Raw genomic sequence first — 21093 nt, 5'->3', positions numbered from 1 at the left:
CTCCCGTAACAGGAATCGTCGACCTCTTCGTCACGGCGGACACCGCCGAATCCACCTTCGGTAGACGGAGCAGTTCCAGTGCCTCTTCAGACAACGGGTAGAGCCTATCCATGGCCTTGCTCACCTTTAGGCCCAACTCCGGAGTTCCCCACTCCCGGAACAGGATGTCCGAAGCCGTGAAAATGAACGGAAACGCCACCAGCAGCACTGGGTCCATATTAGCTCCTTGTCTGGGAACCACCGCAGGTGCTTCCACCCCCAGCTCCTGGAGTATAGCCGGGATAAGAGGGGACAGTTCCTCCCTACGGAACAAGCGGACCACCTTAGGGTCGTCCCCCTCAACGGCCGGGTTACCTTTTCCCGCCGCCAGCTGAGAAGGACCTTCATCCGGCGCACCATCAACCCCCCCCCCCCCAGGGGCTCCTCGGCCGGGTCATCCTCCCCTGGAGAAGAGGAGCTGGAGTCCGTGTCCTGCAGGGCATCCCGCAAGGGCCGGCTGCGTCGTACGGCGCCCCCATCAGGGCCCGTGGACTTCCTCTTCCGGGCTCTGGCTGACTTGCCAGATCCCTTCGCTGCACCTGACTTCTTTGATTTACTTCGCCGCTTACATTTTAAAATTTTGGGCAACAAAAGCGTGAAATCCGACGAGTAAGACGACCCGGAACTGGACTCTTCTGAACCAGAGCGCGCGGGAGATCCAGCTCCCCTGGGGGCACCCCCCGCGGGCCGCTGCTGCGGGGAAAGCGCGGGAGGCACGCCGCCATCTCCAGCTGCCTCCCTCGTGGTTTCCCTGCCTGCAGCTAAAATGGCCGCCACTCCCGCGCTGAGCGGGAACGGGTCCCCCGGGCCAGCAGAGACAGAAGATTCGCGCGCCAGCGATCGCGGCGCCCGGGCCCCCGGACGGACCCTCGCCGCCCGAAACACACACAGAGCAAATTTCATCCATAGACAGCTGCGCGCGGGCCGAGCCGCAGGCGCGGCAAACAGAGCCTCTCGGCATGCCGCGAGCCGCGCGAGTGAGGTGAAAGAAAAATTAAATTAATTTAATTAATTAAATTAAAACGAAGCGGATGCGCGCCAAACAGCAGCCCCCCCCCCCCCCCGAAGGAACGGAGAGCCGGCACTTAAACAAAAGGAGCCGCAGCAAAAATAAAACAAACCTTTTTTTTTTTTTTTTTTTTGAAACTGCTGCCGCTGTCCTCGGTCCTGAGGCTTCTGTTCCAGTGGGGAGTGAGTGAACCGGGCTCCCCGGTGTCACCCCCAACGCTACTACAAAAGGCGGGTCCTCAACACTAGCAGCGGCCTCAACCAGGGGGGGATGGTCCCCTCAGAACCTTGCAACCCCCCTGGGAGGCAGGACCAGCGGGATACCAAAAATAGAAAGAATCCTTAACTTCAAAAAAGTTCCTTGTTTTAGAAAACTAAACCAATTAACCCTGACCACTAAAACTCCCAGGGAACCAGGGCTGTGACCAAACCTGCACCATCTACTGGAGACAGAGTAAGACTGAGGGGCTGTGACTGGCACAGGGGCATATATGGCTCCGCCCACAAGTTTTAGTCTGTCTCCATCTACTGGTGCGGAGTCACAACCCAGGTGTCCTGGACTGATCCTGGTACGTACAGGGAAATTGAAAAATAAAGAATTCAAAAATTAAGTTGACTTAGAAAATAGCCACTGCCATTACTAGCAACAGTAACATGGCATAGACTTAGTTTTTGGGTACTTGCCAAGTTCCTATGGCCTGGATTAGCCACTGTTGGAGACAGGATGCTGGACTTGATGGACCCTTGGTCTGACCCAGTATGGCATGTTCTTATCTTTCAGAGCGGCCGAACTCGCAACTGGGTTCATCGCTGAGACTGCCGCATCCACCTTAGGAATCTTTAGGCGATCCAGGTTCTCCTCCAAAGGATAAAGCTTCGCCATAGCCCTACTGACCTTCAAGCCTGCTTCTGGGAAGTCCCACTTCAGGGATGACCATGCAGCCCATCCAGGACCAGATTTCATTCCCTCATTGTCACTCTTCCTGAGTCATTTTAGCCCCCAATTCTTATAACACCTGAATGTAATCCCCTTCTGTCACGGAACCCTCATCTGGATCAGGATTCTGACGCTGCAACCCCAGGCACTTAAGTAGATCTCCTAAACCTCCCGCAGGCACCATCCTTGGGCCTCTTGGAAAGGACATTTGACAGACTCTCTGGATCTCTTCTCTCCTGCACCCTTCCTAGCCAGAATGTCCTCCTGTTGCTCAGAGCCTATCTCCAGAAAAAACTCATCCAGATCCTTGGTCCCCTGCTTAAGCAGACTATCATCCAAGCCTGCTTCCCCCAAGCCCCCTGCACCACAGGGGAGAGGGGAGGAAGGGAACCTCTGTGCTCCCGGCGGAGTGGAGTCCTCTGGATGCAATCCCCCATGGGTGCAACTAAAACAGCAGCACACCCTCCCCCCCCCCCCAAGGCTACAGCCGAAGCCCCTGAAGATCAGGAGTACTAGGGGACACTCCATGAAGTTAGCAAGTAGTACTTTAAAACTAATCAAAGAAAATTCTCTCACTCAACGCACAATTAAGCTCTGGAATTTGTTGCCAGAGGATGTGGTTCGTGCAGATAGTGTAGCTGGGTTTAAAAATGGTTTGGATACATTCTTGGAGAAGTCCATTAACTGCTATTAATCAAGTTGACTTAGGGAATGGCTTCTGCTATTACTGGCATCAGTAGCATGGGATCTTCTTAGTGTTTGGGTATTTACCAGGTTCTTGTAGCCTGGTTTAGCCACTGTTGTAAACAGGATGCTGGGCTTGATGGACCCTTGACCTGAACCAGTATGGCAATTTCTTATGTTCTTATATTCTCCTTTGAGCCGCCCGCAGAGATTCCCTCCTCATCTGATGCACAGCCTGTGAGGAGAGAATGGGAATTAAGGTGGGCTGACCAGAGCTCGCAGGCCTTGCAAGCAGCTATGCACAGCTTAGGCGTAATTGACCATGCAGAAACAAAACGCAATGTGGCCCCCACCATTTGGCTGCCATGCTGATCCATGTGATCGGGTCAGCCTGAGCAGCGTGTGGCAGATCAAGGCAGACCGAGTGACACGCGAGCAGACCTTACCTCACACAAGATTTTCCCCGCCTGGGAAAACTAACAAGCTGCAGACTCCTCTACCTCTTCCTCCTGCGGGCCCCAGCAGCTCCCGCTGGCCGACTGACCCAGTCACCGAGCCACAGACAATCTCCCATCCTAGGAATTCCTGCTCTCTGTTTCCCCTTTACTTTATCTTCTGTTTTTTTCTAAGCTTAATTTACATGAACAAAATGGTACTCACATGAACAGCGGCTGGCAGGAGGAGACGGAGGCAGCAAACAGGGAGCCAGTCCCGATTATCAAGGCCTCCAACAGACAGGAATTTCCAACCCCTTCCACCCCCAGTCACCCGGCTCAACCCGAGGGATTGTCCACAAAGGACCCTAACACTTCAGGGAGCTAATCCAATCTCTTGAAGTCAAAAAATAAAACACCCTTCATTATCTCCGAAATTTAACTCAGTCAGAACTGCAGGTTTGCACCTCTACCATCTGCTGGAGACAGATAAATACTGAGGGACTGCAGGATATGCAGCAGTGTATGAAAACTTTTGTTCTTTGCCTTGCATCTGCTAGTAGGGATGCAAAACCCACCTGTGTGGACTGATCTGGGTATGAACAGGAATTAAAAAAAAAAAAAAGACAGACTCCAATGGCTCACAGCAAGGTTTCATCAGTTGCACGAAGACCAATATCTTATGGCACTGATGGCTTTGCAACCAGAGGTTATGTAGGCCACAAACCCTTCATGAACTTTGATACCAGAGGATGGATGGATGGAGATTGGCTTTCCATTCGAGAATGGTAAGTATCAATGGCACAGATATGAAGGCTTCTTACAGTACTTATCCCTGTTTACAAATAATCACGGTACTCAGGTTAGAATCATTTTATTGGTATGCAAAATAAAGAGAATACTGGGAAGGAGAGAAATGACTGACCTGATATTCACTGGCGAACTCTTTCAGTTCTCTGCCTGCACACATTAGTTGCTTATATAGGGATTTTCTCTCTGTTTACCAGCTTCCTCTTATCTCAGCACATCATGACAGCTGAATCTTTTTCTCCCTAGCCCACTATTGCTCCAACATTAGTGTCTTTTCTGTTCCCATGTTCTCTCTCTTGTATCTGAGTTCAGCCTTATCATGGCATCTGTGGTTTTGGCATCATGAGTCCCTTTTATCTGGTTGTCTGTTCTCCCTGCTGGCAATATTTCTTGGGCAACACAGCTGCAACTCTGCACATACACAATATGTCTGCTAGAGCTGTTTCTTGCTCGATAGATATACAGTGGCACTATGATAGACAACATACTGAGGCACAAAGAGGAGAGGAAGAACAAATACTAAAGTAGTTTTTTGTTTTATTTTTGGAGGACAGGCAAAAGGGTTCAAAGAGCCTGCATGACACCAAGATGAAAAATGCTTCAATTTAAAAAAAATTGTAAGCTTTTCTGCTGGACTGCTTCCTGGCTGAAATCACATCATCCTCAAACTCTTTACATAGTGACAATGAGAAGACTATCAAGCACTCAACATCCATGCTGTCAAGTAGAGTGGGTATGTTCAGATAAAAGACAGCATCTTCCTCTTGAATTAATAGAGCCAGCTTGTGACCCAGGGAATAGGTGGGTGACTTGGCAACCTGAGGGAAGAGAACCTCACTTGCTTGGGCCAAAATAGAACAGAGAGGATAAGATGTGCCTGAACAGAGTCCCTTCTATATTGTCCTCGCTACCAGTGGAAGTGGAGGAAGGGAATAAAGGCGCCACTGGAGAATGAGCAGAGGAACCCTCCAACACCTCAGATTTCTTTTTGGCCGCACTGTGCTTAATTAAATAAGCTTGATGCATTAAAACTACAAAAATCTAGTGAAAAACGCTCCTGCATCACATCCTACCTTCCAAGGTCTATATTATTGGGCACAACACTGGAAGTGCCTTAGAAGCCTTTGCACTATCAGCAGTGTTGATCGGAGCTGTTTCTAACATGGCTCCATTGGAGGGATACAGCCCTTCTTCCTCCCTCTCCCCATAGAAGAAACTCCAATAGAGCAGTGCTTAGTCGAGCATTTACCATACTCCTGGGGCTCTTCTCAGTTACCCTCACATCACTAGTTACAGCTCTGAAAAAGCCCCAATAAAAGAACACTGCCATGGCGGCTACCATATTGCCTGCACTACACGGGAACAATGAGGGACCAAAATTTCCTATAAAAAACTTACCCCGGAGTTCTATCAAGTACATGACCTGTCCCCCCACACTGTGGGAGCATCCAAACATGGCTCTCTACCTCAAGGCTGTGCTGCACTGCCAATGCAGCTGCTCTCAGAGACTGCCTTTTTTTTTTTTTTTTAATGTTCCCTTTAAGAGATACACCGGACAGAACCACAAATTAACAGGAGAATCCCCCAAAACCCTCAAATGGAAAACAGGTACTTTCCTGACCAGAAGTCTTCTGACAGCCACAGGTTCCAAAGACCAGGGCACGCAGAAAGAGGGGAAGGAGAGGAGGGGCAAAGAGGGAACCAGCACCACTGGTTTTCAGTCCCTCTCCAGCATTAGGTCTCAGCCAGAAACGAGGGTCGCTGACCCCCCCCCCCCCCCTCGCTTATCCCTTCTCAATTAGAGGGGGAGGATCCAATCACCACCCTGCTGCTCTCAGCGATAGTGCACATCTACCATCTTTTTGGAGACTGAGAAATACTGAGAAAAGGCAAGTGACAGTCCCTTATAAGGCTGTTTCCAGCAAAGCTTTCATTCTATCTCCATATGCAGGTAGGGGAGAAAAGCCCATGTGTTTGGACTAGTCTGGTAAAGACAATTAGGAAAGTATAAATTACACAGAAGGCACACATCTGTGCAGATCAGAAAAAAAAACTGAAGGACTAATGAGCGAGTACGCAGGTGGGAATCCCATGTATGTTCAGTGGTAAAACTTTACAGAGCTACAGATATGGATCTATTTGGAACACCAGGACGACGTCACCCGCATGTCATGACTAATTCAGCCCTGCTTATTGACAGAGAATAAAAGTCTCCATGGTACTGCTATCGGAAAGAAGAATGGTAAGACAAGATGGACTCTGCAATTAAGAATGTTCAGGCAGAGTATGGTGGTAGTTAAGAGCCATAAGGCCCATACAATCTGCCCCATTTATTTCTTACGTTATACCCCCCCTTGATCTCTAGGTTTTCGCTTAATGTCTTTACATCTAAAGAGTTGTTGTGCTTATCCAGGCCTTTCTGAATTATTGCTTCTGCCTCCACCACCACCCACTGGAAGACTGTTCTACATTTCCATCACCCCTGTCTGTGAAGAAATATTTCACAATATTACACGGTCTACCTCACTTTGAACTTCACACCATGATCTGTTTCTAGATCTACCTTTCTAACTAAATAATGTTTGCCTCCTTTGCATTACTTATATATTTGAGGTAACTGATTCTATTTCACCCCCTCTCTCCTCTAGGATACACATTTATAAGGCTTTTGGTGCAGACAAGTGCTACCCACAAATTCCCACTGCGATCACCTTCAGCACCACAGCATAGCATTATGGAATGACTGAGGCCTATTGGCTTCCTGTGCTGTGGACCATGCTTTGTTAGATTTCAAAGTCGTCTAGATATCTTCCAATTTAATGTAGAACTACTACCAAAAAGAGCAGTAGAAATCCCTCTGTAGTCTTATGGCCATCTGATTAAAATTCAGGGTCAAATTAATTTTTTTTTGTCACTGCTGATCAGATTTGTGCTACTCTGCTACCAGCATGCTTCAAAATATTAGTTTGCTTATCAGCTCTACTGACTGGAGTCTACATGTTAACATTTCTTTAAATTGCAACTTCTATGCTACTTTACAACAGAAAATGAAAAAAAATGTTTGCCTCCTTTACCCCCATGTATGGCTATAATGATGAAAATGGTGAAATGGTAGTTACCTGCTCAAAGCCTCCCAAAAGTTCAGTGGTATCCATCGCACTGTTCATTGTCAAGACCTTTAACTTATGGCCCGTCAAGAGAGCCAGCAGCTGAATTAGGCTGGTCTTGCCAACAGCCGCAGGTCCCACCAGGATTACCATCCAACCCATCTGGACACATTTCATGATAGTCTCCAGCGATTGCAGGGAGTGGTGCAAGACAGCGAGCTGCCCACATGAGACAGGAGGCGCACAGATGCCGCGAGAAAGGACAGAATAGCCAATCTGAAACGGAATAAAGACAACAGTTCACACACATCTTCCTTACCTTGGCAAAGAAAAAGCTGACAAGTAGGGACGAAGTGTGGCCTTTATGCTTGGAGATTAGAGTTCAATATAAGCCCCCCTCCCCCCCAAGAGCATCACCTAACTTCCTGTTCCTCGGTTTACTTGGGTAAACATTTGTTCACCTCTTCTTAAGAAGTGGTCATGCAGTGTAGAGCCTGTGACATTTATTTATTTATTTATTGGTTTTTATATACCACCGCTCAGAGATATCACGTTGGTGTACAGAGAACGAAAAATACGCAATTGCATTGTACATAAAACAGTATGAATACAACTGAAAAACTATACATTAGAACAGTTAAATGCATTAACAAAAAAAACAGGTTATCAGATAAATTTAGATATATAAAGATAATATTATATAGATTAGATGAAATAGTACAATTTATTATAGTATCAAGGGAGAATTATAGGGGAGGAAAAAGGAGTGATGGGGTATAAGATTAAAGGGGGATGACAAAAGAAAAAGGTAAAGGAGGGAAGGATTATATACATGTAAGGCTGTTAAATACATCCCTCACAAACACCTGAATTTCTACAATTGTAAAGCTCACCAGGATCCCACTGGTAGGAGGAATCATATTGCTGACTGGCAAGTTTGTACTCTCTCTCTCTTACCTGAAGACTGTATGGCGTGATATGAAACTGACGTGTTCCCACATACGGGCTAGAACTTGAGCCAAACACTTCCCTGAACACGGAAAGAATCTAAAGGAAATTAAACAGACTGGTCACAACTGAACTCTATAGGCATATTTTACAGGCAGCAGAAATACTTCAAGATGAATGCTACAAAAGGAATGGACAGAGCCAGTCTTAGGATAATTGGCATCTCTTAAAAGAAATTAACCTTTTAAAGTTTTTTTTTTTTAAACAAAATTTTGCCTTGCACTGACATTTATGTTTTGGTTGAAACATGCTACTTCAAAACTATGCATGTTAAATGCATTTGTATCAATTTGTGTTTCTTTTTTTCTTCTTGAAAAGAGCTTGAAACCGTGGATTTGTTTTTGAGAACTTTAAAATGTCTTACAATTCATCTCGCGCTCAAAAACTTGCAATTGTGTTAGAACAGGAAACATTAATAAAATTTACCTTAACTTAAAAAGTTTTGGGGAGAGAAAAGTATTGAGGTATATTATTTAGTGTATGTGTATTATAAAAAGCAAGCCAAAAGATAGGAAATAGCTTAGAGCTTGCGATTGCCTTTCCCTCCTTTCCACCCAGCCCTAGCTCATCTTTTGATTTATAGGCAAGAGACATTTCCACATTAAAAATCAATCCGCTGTTTATCTAAAACACAGTATTGCCCCCTTATCAATAGTTCAATTACCCTGTTGCAGGTCACTACCAGATTAATTGGAGAAATCACTTACGGGTAACGCTCCCCTGGTCAGCAGATGGAGACTGAGTCAGGTTTCAAAGCTGACGTCACCCTAGATAAAGCCCTGCAGTGACCTCAGCCCTCCAAGTATTCTCTTCAAAAGCCACTGTGGACATACTGATGAAAAGCTTGATAAAAAACTGTTAACCGTAATTGTACTCAATCATAAACATTGAACCCCCAAGTAAGAATACAGATGCACTGATCTAGGGACTGGATTACGGATTACCCGTAATCTCTTGGAATCTATATTCACTCCACGGGCAAATCCTTGGCACTATTCTTGGGCAGCCATGGGTGGGATGCTGAGTCCATCTATGTACACTAAGGAAAATGAAATTATCAGGTAAGTATTTTCTCCATTTCCTAGCATGTAGCCAGATGGACTCAGGACCAATGGGATGTACAAAAGCTACTCCCGAACAGAGCGGGAGGCTGCCCATGGTCCGGTTAGCACTGCCCTCACAAAGTCTTCGAGGGCTTGGACGTCCAGGCGTTAGAACCTGGAGAAGGAGTGCAAGGAAGACCATGATGCTGCTTGGCAGATGTTGACAGGAGACAATAGCTTAGCTGCCACCCAGGATTCTGCCTGGGCCCTAGTGGAATGAGCTCTAACCTGAACTAGTAAGAGCTTCCCTGCCTCCTCATAAGCTCCCATGATCATTTCCTTGATCCAGTGAGCTATGGTAGCTTGCTAAGCTGCTTCACCTTGTTTCCTTCCACCGTGAACAAACAAGCGGTCCATCTTGTGCACCTGTTCTTTACCTTCTAGATACCGTATTAACACCCTACTTACCTTTAAGTGGCTTAGGAGGCGGTAGTCTTCTGAGTCCTTGCATCTATCTAGGGACAGTAACGAAATGGACTGGTTCAGGTGAAACTCAGAGGCTACCTTTGGCAAGAAAGAAGGGATGGTCAAAGCTGCAATGTTCCTGGAGTCAACTGGAGGAACGGCTCCTGACATGACAGCGCCTGTGGTTCAGAGATGCGATGAGCAGAGCATATCGCCACCAAGAATACAGTCTTCAGCATTAATAGGCATAGAGATAGAGCACACAGTGGCTGAAAGGAAGGCCCTAAGAAGTCCGAAACTAGATTGAGGTTCCATAGGGGGACTGCCCACTTTAAGGGCCAAGTCCGGATGTGTCAACAGGTGCGCTCCTTTCACCTCGCCTCAACAGGAGAGCACCGGCACCTGGACCTTCAAGGAGTTGAGGGACAGTCCTTTGTTCAGGCTGTCCTGTAAAAATTACAGAATCATGGGGATCTTGGTCGTCCGAGGGGGGCACCCTGCGCTCCTTGCACCAGGCCTCAAATATTCTCCAGATCCGCACATATGTCAGGGACGGTGAGAACTTCTGCATGCGGAGCAAGGGGGCGATTACAGCCACTGAATATCCGCACTTCGTCAGACGAGCCCTCTCAAGGACCAGACCATAAGACAAAACTGAGTTGGGTCTTTGTAAGGGATCAGACCTTGTTGGAGAAGTTCCCTGTGCAGGCGGAGGCATAGAGGGCTCTTCACCAGAAGCCTCCCCATGTCTGCATACCACAGGCATCTGGCCCAATCTGGGGCCACCAGTACTAATCCTCTGTAGCACAGATCTTGCGAATAACCTTGCCCAGCAGAGGCCATGGAGAGAAGGCATACAGTAAGTCCCTCCTCTGGCCAGGGGCGTCAATCCCTTGGGATCGCTGATGTCTTCTGTGATTGAATAAATGGGGGACCGTTGCATTGTGAGATGTGGCCAGTAGGTCGATGGATGGGAGGCCCCCAGCGATCTACTAGGAGCTGGAAGCCTCTGGTCAACAACACCCATTTCCCTGGATCCAGACTCTACCTGTTGAGAAAGTCTGCTCTGACGTAGTCCTTTCCCGCACTGTGGGAGGCGGAAATCCCTTGTAAATTTAAATCCGCCCATTCCATAGGGGGGGGGGTGTCTATCTCCAGAGACACTTGGTGGGTTTTGGTTCCTCCCTGGTGGTTGATGTAGGCTACCGTTGTGGTGTCATCACGCGGACTGCTTGTCCCTAGAGCCTGTGGCTGAATTGCAGACATGCTAATTTGACAATTCAGGCTTCCAGGAGGCTTATGTTCCAGCGCACCTCTTCCTTGGTCAATCACCCTGGGTTGGCAATTCCTGACAGTGAGCTCCCAACCCTCGGAGGCTCGCGTCTGTTGTGAGGACTATTCAGTTTGGTTGGGGGGGGGGGGGGGGAGAACAGGCTTACTCCCTTGCTTAGATACACTTCCTGTAGCCACCACTGGAGCGAAGAACATACTTCTATCGGTAGGTGGAGGCGAATCGAGTAGTCTTGAGACAGTGGGTTCCAACCTGACAGTAGGGAGCACTGGTGTGGTCGCATGTGTGCTCTCGCCCATGGTATTACCTCCAGGGTTGACACCAGCAGGCCAAGGACCTGGAGATAGCTCCACACTCTGGGGTGTATTGTGTTCAAAAACCGACACTTCGCACATCAGTTTCCTTATCCTCGAGGGAGGAAGACCATGTACAGCTTGGTGTTGAACCCGACTCCCAGGTACTCTAACAACTGGGAGGGCTTGAGACTACTCTTCTTGTCCATGTTCACGACCCAACTGAGTTCCTGAAGCAGGGACCTGACCCTGCTAGTCACCTGGAGGTTCTCTTCCAATGACTTCACCTGTATCAGCCATTTGTCTAAGTAACGGTGCACCAGGATCCCTTCTTTCCTCATTGCCGCTGCTACAACCACCATAATTTTGGAGAATGTTCTGGGGGTGGTTGCCAGGCCAAGGGCAACACCCGGAACAGATAATGGTGGCCCAGTACCACAAAGCATAGGAAATGCTGGTGTCTTGACAGATTGGGATATGAAGGTAGGCCTCTGAGAGGACCAGGGACTTTAAGAACTCTCCCAGTTGTACGGCCATTATGACCGAGCGAAGCATTTCCATGTGGAAGTGAATTCCCAGCAGATGACGATTGTTGCTCTTGAGAACCAGGATGGGATGAAATGAAACCTCCTTCTTGGGAACGCTGAAATAGATGGAACATCCTCCCGTATTTTCATGAGGTGTAGGTACCGGGGTTATAACCCTCAAACTGAGGATACAATGTAGATTGCACTACCAGTTTTTTGTGCTGGGAGTGGCAAGGTGATATGAACATGGCCCAAGGGATGCTGCAAAATTCTAGAGCATATCCTTCTCGTATGATGTCCAGGACTCATTTGTCTGACGTGATTTCGACCCACCTCTAGGGGGCCAACACTCCCTCTTCTATCTCCTTATCCCATGCATGGGTTGGCCAAACTTCATTGGGAAGTTCAGGTCGAACCTGAGCCCGAACCAGTTCCTCTTTTTGGTTGCCTGCTCTGAAAGGACTGAGACCTTCCCGAGGGCAGAGATATCTGAAATGAGTTTCTGTAGGGCCGGGAGCACTGGGATCCCCTGGCCTGACCCCTCATGGGCAAAGGGCACTGTGACCTCTTTTTCTTATGTTCCGGTAGCCGAGGCACTGGACATTCACCCCCACTTACTGGCTAGCTTTTTCAATTCACTGCCGAATAGAAGGCATCCCTTAAAGGGCATCCTTTGTGAGGTTTGTCTTAGAGGTCGCATCCGCTGACCAATTTAGCAGCCATAGCTGTTTTCTGGCCACCACCATTGAGGCTACTCTGGCCGAGTTACGCACTAGGTCAGAGCTTGCATCAGCTAGGAAGGCCGCGGCGGGCTCCATCACCTCTCTGCGATGCGCACCTGAGCTATCTGCCTCTCTCAACAGAAGCAGACACGAACGAGTTACCGGGGCACAACAGGAAATGATCTGCAGTGTCATTGCTGCTACATCAAAGGTTTGCTTAAGGATGGACTCCAACCGCATGTTGTGTGCATACTTCAAGGCCGCTCCTCCCTTTACTGGGATGGTTGCTAGCTTCGAGACGGTGCAGACCAGGGCATCCACTTTCGGGATATGTAGGCATACTTTGGCCACCGGGACCAGAGGGTACAAGGCCTCCAAGGCCCGACCTCCTTTAAAACTGGCTTCCGGGCCATCCCACTCCAGGTCAATCGACTCCTGGATGGCTTCCAGCATTGGGAAATAGCAAGAGGCTTTCAGAAGAGAGCCATGGATGTAATTCCTCTTTCTTTCCGACATAGGGTACGTGCCAGGAACTCCTATAGTCTTCAGGGTCTGGGAGACCTGGGTCAGCCATTCATATCTGTGGAAAAAACGTAGCATGGTCCGGTATGGTTCCAGGCCTGGAGAGATTTCCCCATCCTCCGAGTCTGCATCCCCATCATCATCCATGGTGTCTGGGTCCCTGTCAGGGATAACCTTGGTGAGGTGAGGCATATCCCGAGGCATGCTGATAAGGCTGGGAGGATGAGGCCTTCCCAGCTAGAGATCAGATCAGGCAGGGGCAGCAGCTGACTGCGCCTGAACAAAGGCTTGAAGGCCCTGAAAGAATTCCACCCAAGAAAAGGTCATCGGGTCCATACCTAGACCAGGAGGAACTGCACTCTCCTGGGGAGGATGCAGCCCTGGGATTGCTCAGATCTGGGGTGCTATCAGATAAGGTCACGGCTGACCCATCCTCTGACTGGGAGGGGCCAGACTTTGAGAAGTTCTGAGAGTCAAGCCCTCCCTGGGCTTCCTCACAATGTTGACACAGGAAGAATTCTAGATCAGACAGTGCAGCCCTAATTTGGCAGGCAGCTTCTTTGTTGCTGGAGCCATAGTTAGCTGTAGCTTCTGCCTTCAGCCGGTTAGTGCCTGAGCTCAAGTATGCACAAATCCACCCCAAGGCACTTAAGTATAAGCATCCAGTTGTGTGCAAATGTATGCACACAGTTATGCGCAAAGGTGTGCGCACACTTATGCGTGCACTAGGCACACACCAGGGCCAGCCCGCATTGCGCGTACCGACATTCAATGGGGAAAATAGCGCCACACCAAACCGCGCGCAAGATGGTGCCACCCGGCCTGCCACGGGGAGTGCCCACCAAGTCTGAAGCGGGGCTGCTCAACCCGCTCGAAAAACCCCCTTCCCTTGCTGAATAGGATTGGGAACATCATCAGTACAGCGCGCAGAGCAAGGAGATCGGAGGAAAGCCTTACTGAAGCCCTTCCATGTCTCAATCGTCTGAGTTCTTCTTTACTTACCTGGGCTCAGCACTTACTGGATGAGTACACAGACTGTGTCTGGCTGCAGGGGGAGAGGGCACAGGCTGTCACCGCTGTGCTCGGCTTCCTGCACCCGCTGCCTTTCAGCTGCTTCATCAGCTAAGTCCACGCCGGGCACCGGCTGCCAGACCAAGCCACACCTCTGAGGGATCTCAGAAATCACCGCAGGAATTCGCAATTGGGGGAGGGACCGTTAGGTTTCACCGCAGTGGGGCTCTATCTTTCTCCTATTTAAAGGTAAAATTTCTTCTAAAGAGTTCCCAATAGGGAAGGCACAATCCACATCTGCTAGAAGACAGAGATACTGAAGGGCTGAGGTCACTGCAGGGATATATCTAGGGTGACATCAGCTTTGAAAAATTTACTAGCAGGGGAATACATAACCCATTTGTCCTGAATCCATCTGGCTACACGCTAGGAAATCACCATTTTCATCTGTTTAAATTTATATCATTAGAAAATTATATCATTAGAAAAAGCTACATGATAAACTGTTTTGCATAAGAGAATAGATTTGTAACTATCCTTGTTTATCATGATTTTAATTTTCCAGTCATTTTGTTATATAAAAAAGCAAGCAGCCAAATGGCGAACATATCACCTTCTCTCTGTCTTCTTTAGTCCTCATTCTTTCTCCGTAGATCAAGAACATATGCTGGCCTGGATCATAGCAGCCAGGTGACTGATCAACAATTATCAGCTGACACCAGCGGAAAAGATCACGCAGGTTAAATTCCCAGGGTCCTCCTTTCTGACCCCAACCCCTTTCCACTGTTACTTCTTGCTCGATCTGGAAAACAGTTTAAGAACTGGAGAGATAACTACATGGACAAGTTTTCTTTTTAAATTACCAATGCGGCATTATTATAAAATGTACACCATTAAAACTGCATAAGATTGTTCTGATATTCTTTCATAAAAATTATTGATAAACAAATTTCTATATGTACAGTGTCCCTAACGTCTCTCTTACCTATCTCGCCCCACCAATAAATCCCTTCTAGCTACCACCAGTAACAAACCTGGGGCAAGGAAATAAATTGCTCCAGAAACTAGGACAGGGAAGAAAATCCTATCCTGAGTCATGCCAATGCATGTTCTCTTTCTTCAAAAGACTTAATCTGTAGTACCTTATTGTTGAAAGCCACCATTTCAGCAATGATGCTCTTGCCAATCGCAGGAAACAGGGTATTTGCAATAAACTCCATGTCTGACACAGAAAGTTGATCCACATATACCTATGGAACAAAGACCACGCTGGAGAAATTGTTTATGCACCACAGCATCTCTCTGGCTCAATAACCCTTACTCCTACCTTTATTTAAACAGATTGGTTTGTATTGTCTCCAGCTTTCTGAGATAAAATCTGAGCTCTATAAGAAAATTATTACTTACCTGCTAATTTTCGTTCCTGTAGTACCATGGATCAGTCCAGACCGTGGGTTATGTCCCCAATCCAGCAGATGGAGTCAGCCCAAAGCTTTGAGGGGGCGTCACCATAAGTACTAGTACCCCCTCTGCAGGAGTTCAGTATCGAGTATATCAGAGCCCGAGTAAACAGAAAACTCCCAATTGGATCAAGTTGAAACAAGACGGCAACAATAAGCCGCTAAAGTGAAATCGAGAAAAACTGGGACCTTCCCACCAATGGGCGGGGGTCACGAATATAGCGTGTCAACCTCCATCAACAGGGAAGACGGGACACACGTGAAAAACAACAGGAAGACACTACTGTAACATGAAGAACAGCTGAGAAGAATCAGCCCGAAAGACAGCAGAGCAGGAGTAGAACCCATATGCGGTGGGCGTCTGGACTGATCCATGGTACTACAGGAACGAAAATTAGCAGGTAAGTAATAATTTTCTTTTCCCTGTACGTACCTGGATCAGTCCAGACCGTGGGATGTACCCAAGCTTCCCTAAACCGGGTGGGGTCCTGCAAGGCCTGCTCGGAGAACCTGTTCGCCAAAGTGTCCATGGACGGACGAGGCGAGGTGTAGTCTGTAGTGTCTCGAGAACGTGTGCAACGATTTCCAGGTGGCCGCTCTACAGATTTCTTGCGACGATACCGAGCGGCTCTCCGCCCAGGAGGCCGCCTGAGAGCGTGTAGAATGCGCCACAATACCGGGTGGGGGAGTCCGCCCCGTCCCGATGTAGGAAGCGGCAATGCCGGCCTTCAGCCATCTGGCAATAGTCGTCTTCGAGGCCTGGGATCCTTTCCGGGGACCAGACCAAAGGACGAAGAGATGGTCCGAAGTCCGAAACTCATTCGTAGCCTCCAGGTAGGATCGCAGCGTACGCTTGACGTCAAGGAGACGGAGAGACCGCGGTTCAGACGAAGAGAAAGATGGCAGTTCCACCGTCTGATTCACATGGAAGGCGGACACCACCTTCGGGAGGAAGGAAGGCACAGTACGAAGTGAAACGCCCGAATCGGAGAACCGGAGATAAGGCTCTCGACAGGACAGAGCCTGCAGCTCCGAAATACGCCGAGCGGAACATATGGCTACCAGGAAAACCGCCTTGAGAGTGAGGTCCTTGATCGTCACACTCCTCAGAGGTTCAAACGGAGGTCCCGACATGGACCGTAGTACCAGGTTGAGGCTCCAAGATGGACAAGGATCCCGCAATGGAGGCCGCAAGTGTTTGACACCCTTGAGAAAACGAATGATGTCCGGATGCCGTAACAGAGATCCCCCGCCCCGCAGGAGGGAACCAAGAGCGGCCACTTGAACCCGAAGTGAGTTGTAAGCGAGCCCCTTTTTCACTCCCGCCTGTAGGAACTGGAGAATCTGCAGGACAGACGCCTCCGTGGGTCTTGTGTTCCGGTCGGTACACCACAGCTCGAACACCTTCCAAACACGGACATAGGCCACCGACGTCGAGGTCTTCCGAGACCGCAGTAGAGTTGACACTACCTCCTCCGGGTACCCCCGTCGGCGGAGGCGGCGCCTCTCAAAAGCCAGGCCGCAAGACAGAAGAGTTCTGCCTGGTCGAAAAATACCGGTCCCTGGTGTAGGAGGCGAGGAAGATGTCCCAGCCGGATGGGTCCGTCGATAACTAGGTGGAGGAGATCCGCAAACCAAGGACGTCTTGGCCACTCTGGCGCGACGAAAATCACAGTTCCCTGATGAACTTCTACTCGGAGTAGCCGTCCCACCAGCGGCCAAGGAGGAAAGCGTATAGTAGCAGATCAGTCGGCCACGGGAGCGCGAGCGCATCCACGCCCTCCGCCCCCCGTTCTCTCCGGCGACTGAAGAAGCGAGGCGCCTTGGTGTTCTGGGCGGACGCCATGAGATCGAGGTGGGGGGATCCCCACCGCCGGACCAGCAACTGCATGGCTTCGGAGAGGGACCACTCTCCGGGATCCAGAAACTGGCGACTGAGGAAATCCGCCTGGACGTTGTCGACTCCCGCGATGTGCGAGGCCGCCAGACGGCCCAGATGCCGTTCCGCCCACTGCATTAGCATCGCTGCCTCTAGAGCGACCTGCGGGCTGCGAGTGCCGCCCTGTCGGTTGATGTAGGCCACCGTTGTCGCGTTGTCGGACAGGATCCTGACGTCCCGACTCCGAAGAAGGGGCAGGAAGTGGATGAGCGCCAGCCTGACCGCTCTGGTTTCCAGACGGTTGATGGACCACCTCGACTCCTCCGCGGACCACGTCCCTTGCGTGGCGCTGCGGTCGCAGACTGCTCCCCAGCCTACGAGACTGGCGTCGGTGGTTACCACTATCCAATTTGGAAGATCGAGGGACACGCCGCGAGCCAGATTCTCCGGGACCATCCACCAGGAGAAGCTGTTCCTGGCAAACTGGGGCAGCGGGAGAATCACCTGGTAGTCCTGCGAAAGAGGTTTCCAACGGGAGAGGAGCGCTCGTTGCAGAGGTCGGAGGTGCGCAAATGCCCAAGGGACCATGTCGATGGTGGAACCCATGACTCCCAGGAGCTGCAGATAGTCCCAGGAGGTGGGAGCTGGTAATGCAGAAAACCGCTGTATGTGCTCCCGTAGGGCTTGCGCCTTGTCCTGGCGTAGGAAAACCGCGCCCAGACGGGTGTCGAAGGTCGCCCCCAAGAAATCCAAGCGCTGCGAGGGCACGAGGGAGCTCTTGGAGAAGTTGACCACCCATCCCAGGGACTGCAGAAACTCTATCACCCTGGCCACCGCAGCCTGACCATGCCGAAAAGACTTCGCTCTGATGAGCCAATCGTCCAGATAGGGGTGGACTAGAACACCCTCCTTCCGAAGGGCAGCCGCTACGACTACCATGATCTTGGTGAAGGTGCGCGGGGCCGTTGCCAATCCAAACGGAAGCGCCACAAACTGGAAATGCTGGTCCAGGATTTTGAAACGCAGAAGCCGATGATGCTCCCGGCGGATGGGGATGTGCAGGTAGGCCTCCGTCAGGTCCAAGGAGGCCAGAAACTCCCCTCGGTGTACCGCTGCGATCACCGAGCGCAGCGTTTCCATGCGGAACCGTACCACCCGCAGGGATTTGTTGACCTCCTTCAAGTCCAGAATGGGGCGGAAGGACCCGTCCTTCTTCGGAACCACGAAGTAGATGGAATAATGGCCCGAGCCCACCTCTCCGGAGGGTACGGGCACAATGGCGCCTATCTCCCACAATCTGTCCAGCGTCAACTGCACCGCCCTTCGCTTGACGTCCGAGCCGCAGGGAGAGAAGATGAACCGTTCCTTTGGAGCGCGGGCAAACTCCAACGCGTAGCCGTGTCCTATGGTGTCCAGTACCCACTGGTCCGAGGTGATCCGCGCCCACTCCTTGTAGAAGAACGCCAGCCGCCCCCCAATCCTGGGGACGGCGGAGTGGGGCGAGCTGAACATCATTGAGAGGACTTGGGAGAAGGTTGTCCCGCCGTAGGAGCGGAACGCGCGGGGCGGCGCCCACGAAAGGAGCGCGCCCAGGGCTGAGACCTGGGGGCAGAGGGCCTAGCCGCCGCCGGCCTGTAGTTCCTGTATCGTCTTTGCGCCCTGGCTCTGGTCCGGGAGGACGAGAATGCCCTGGTGGATCGATATCTATCTTCCGGCAGGCGATGGACCGCGTTTTCCCCCAGGGATTTGATGATCTGGTCCAGATCCTCTCCAAACAGGAACTTACCCCTGAATGGCAGGGAACCCAGACTTGATTTGGAGGACGTGTCCGCCGCCCAGTTGCGAAGCCAGAGGAGTCGACGTGCCGCCACCACCGAAGCCATAGAGCGGGCGAGGACCCGAAACAGATCATAGGAGGCGTCCGCCCCGTATGCCACTGCCGCTTCCAGTCTATCCGCCTGAGCGGCCTCCTCGGGCGGCAACACCTGCGAAGTGAGCAGTAGCTGCACCCAGAGGAGGCTGGCCCGCTGGGCAAGCGAACTGCACATTGCCGCCCGCAGCCCCACTGCGGAAACCTCAAAGACCCGCTTGAGGAAAACCTCCAACTTGCGATCCTGCGTGTCTCTTAGCGCCGCTCCACCCGTAACCGGTATGGTCGTCCGCTCGTGACCGCCGACACCGCGGAGTCCACCCTGGGTACCTTGATGAGATCCAGGAAATCTTCCGGCAGCGGATACAGCCTCTCCATGGCGCGGCTGCCCTTCAGAGCAGCTTCCGGGCATCCCATTCCCTGGTGAGAAGTTGCAGGAAAGAATCGTGAATGGGAAAAGCCCGAGCCCTCGGACGAAGGGCTGCCAGTACGGGATCCCCCTTCTTAGAGGAAGTGACGACCGCGGGCGCAACGGGAGCTGGCGGGTCCGGAGGGGGATCGAGGTCCAACCCCTGAATGATTTGCGGAATTAGGTCATCCAGCTCTTCCCGCTGGAAGAGGCGCAGCGTGCGTGGATCCTCTCCCTCAGAAGTAGAGTCCCCTTGTCCCGAAGCTGCAGGATCTGCCCCAGGGGAACCTGGGGCCGACCCAGTCCCCCCCGAGGCCACAGGGAGCCGGGCGTGTACGGGGAGCTGTGGGGCCCCCACGCCCGCCGGAGCGGGGGGGGCCGTGGAGAGGGCCGAAGGTCTCGGTTGCTTGGGTGGTGGGGGCCCCGCGGGATCAGCCAGCTCCTGCAGGTACGCTGTGTGCAGCAGGCGTATAAACTCCGGGGAGAACCCCGGCCTCCGCGGGGGGACCCCCGCGGGTGGGGGCCCCGGGTGACCCTGCCCCTGCGGGTCCTCCTCCGGATCCGTCTCCGGTAGCAAATTCGGGGGGGAGCCCTCTGAGGCTTCCCCATCCCCCAGCGCTGCCTGAGCTCCTTCAGGGTGCAGTGCATGTAAAATGGCCGCCGTTCCCGCCAGGAATGGGGGAGGGGCCGGCCCGCGCCGCCCGGGCAAGGCTGCCATAGGGAGAGAATGAGTGAGGGTCCGAGACGTGCCTTCCCCCCTGGGGAGGCACCTAGCGCAGATCCCCTCCCTCGACACGCGCGATCCAGGCTCGCCGCAGGCCGAGCAACGCGCCGGCCGCGGCATCGAGATCGCGATGAAGAAACAGTTCCCGGCAGCTGAAAACACCCAGGGCCTCGGGGGGGGGGCCGCGAGATGAAACGCCGCTGCGGGGGGGGCCCGGATGGCCTGCGCTACCCGCCGACGAGGAGAAAACGGCGCCGCGGGGGGGCCTTCCTGGCCGCACAGCCCGCCGACAACTATCTCCCTGCTCCCCGCTACAGCCCACGTGGAGCCGCAAAATGGCCGCGGGAGAGGGAGAAGACGCTGGTAGGCCGGTCCACCGGCAACCGCGTCCACCTGAACAGAAAATAAAATAACAGCAGCAAAAAAGTCAACTTACCCCGGGGAGACCACTATCGCCGGGAAAGGAGAGAGAGAGAGACAGCGAGGGACAACAGGAAAGCCACGCCTCTCCAATTAAGCAATTAACTTTTTTTTTTTTTTTTTTTTTTTAAAGACAGACAACTTGATCCAAAATACAAGTGCTAACAAAGACAGAGAATAAAACCCCAAAACCAGGGAAAGACAAAAGGGTTATGGGTGATCGGGACCAAGCCCAGATTCCCCTACTCGCATCTGCTGGAGTCAGAAGATACTGAACTCCTGCAGAGGGGATACTAGTACTTATGGTGACACCCCCTCAAAGCTTTGGGCTGACTCCATCTGCTGGATTGGGGACATAACCCACGGTCTGGACTGATCCAGGTACGTACAGGGAATTCTAGTTATCTGAAGATAAAAAGAAATCACCTAA

At 51.2% G+C, this 21093-nt stretch overlaps 1 protein-coding gene across 2 annotated transcripts in view; it reads right to left on the bottom strand.

The window, feature by feature from the left end:
* Positions 1-21093, bottom strand: part of MDN1 (midasin AAA ATPase 1) — a 765271-nt gene that overhangs the window by 438715 nt on the left and 305463 nt on the right. For both annotated transcript variants that reach the window (XM_029595415.1, XM_029595414.1), the window contains exons 39-42: positions 15044-15151; positions 14515-14703; positions 7977-8066; positions 7032-7295 (exon numbers count right to left, since the gene is read on the bottom strand). In XM_029595415.1, the coding sequence (XP_029451275.1) occupies positions 7032-7295; positions 7977-8066; positions 14515-14703; positions 15044-15151 (651 nt within the window). The remainder of the gene's footprint in view (positions 1-7031; positions 7296-7976; positions 8067-14514; positions 14704-15043; positions 15152-21093) is intronic.

Source organism: Rhinatrema bivittatum, chromosome 3, assembly GCF_901001135.1.
Source record: "Rhinatrema bivittatum chromosome 3, aRhiBiv1.1, whole genome shotgun sequence".
NCBI lineage: Eukaryota > Metazoa > Chordata > Amphibia > Gymnophiona > Rhinatrematidae > Rhinatrema > Rhinatrema bivittatum.
The sequence above is the reverse complement of the archived record's forward strand: the minus strand, read 5'-3'. Positions and strand labels throughout refer to the sequence as shown.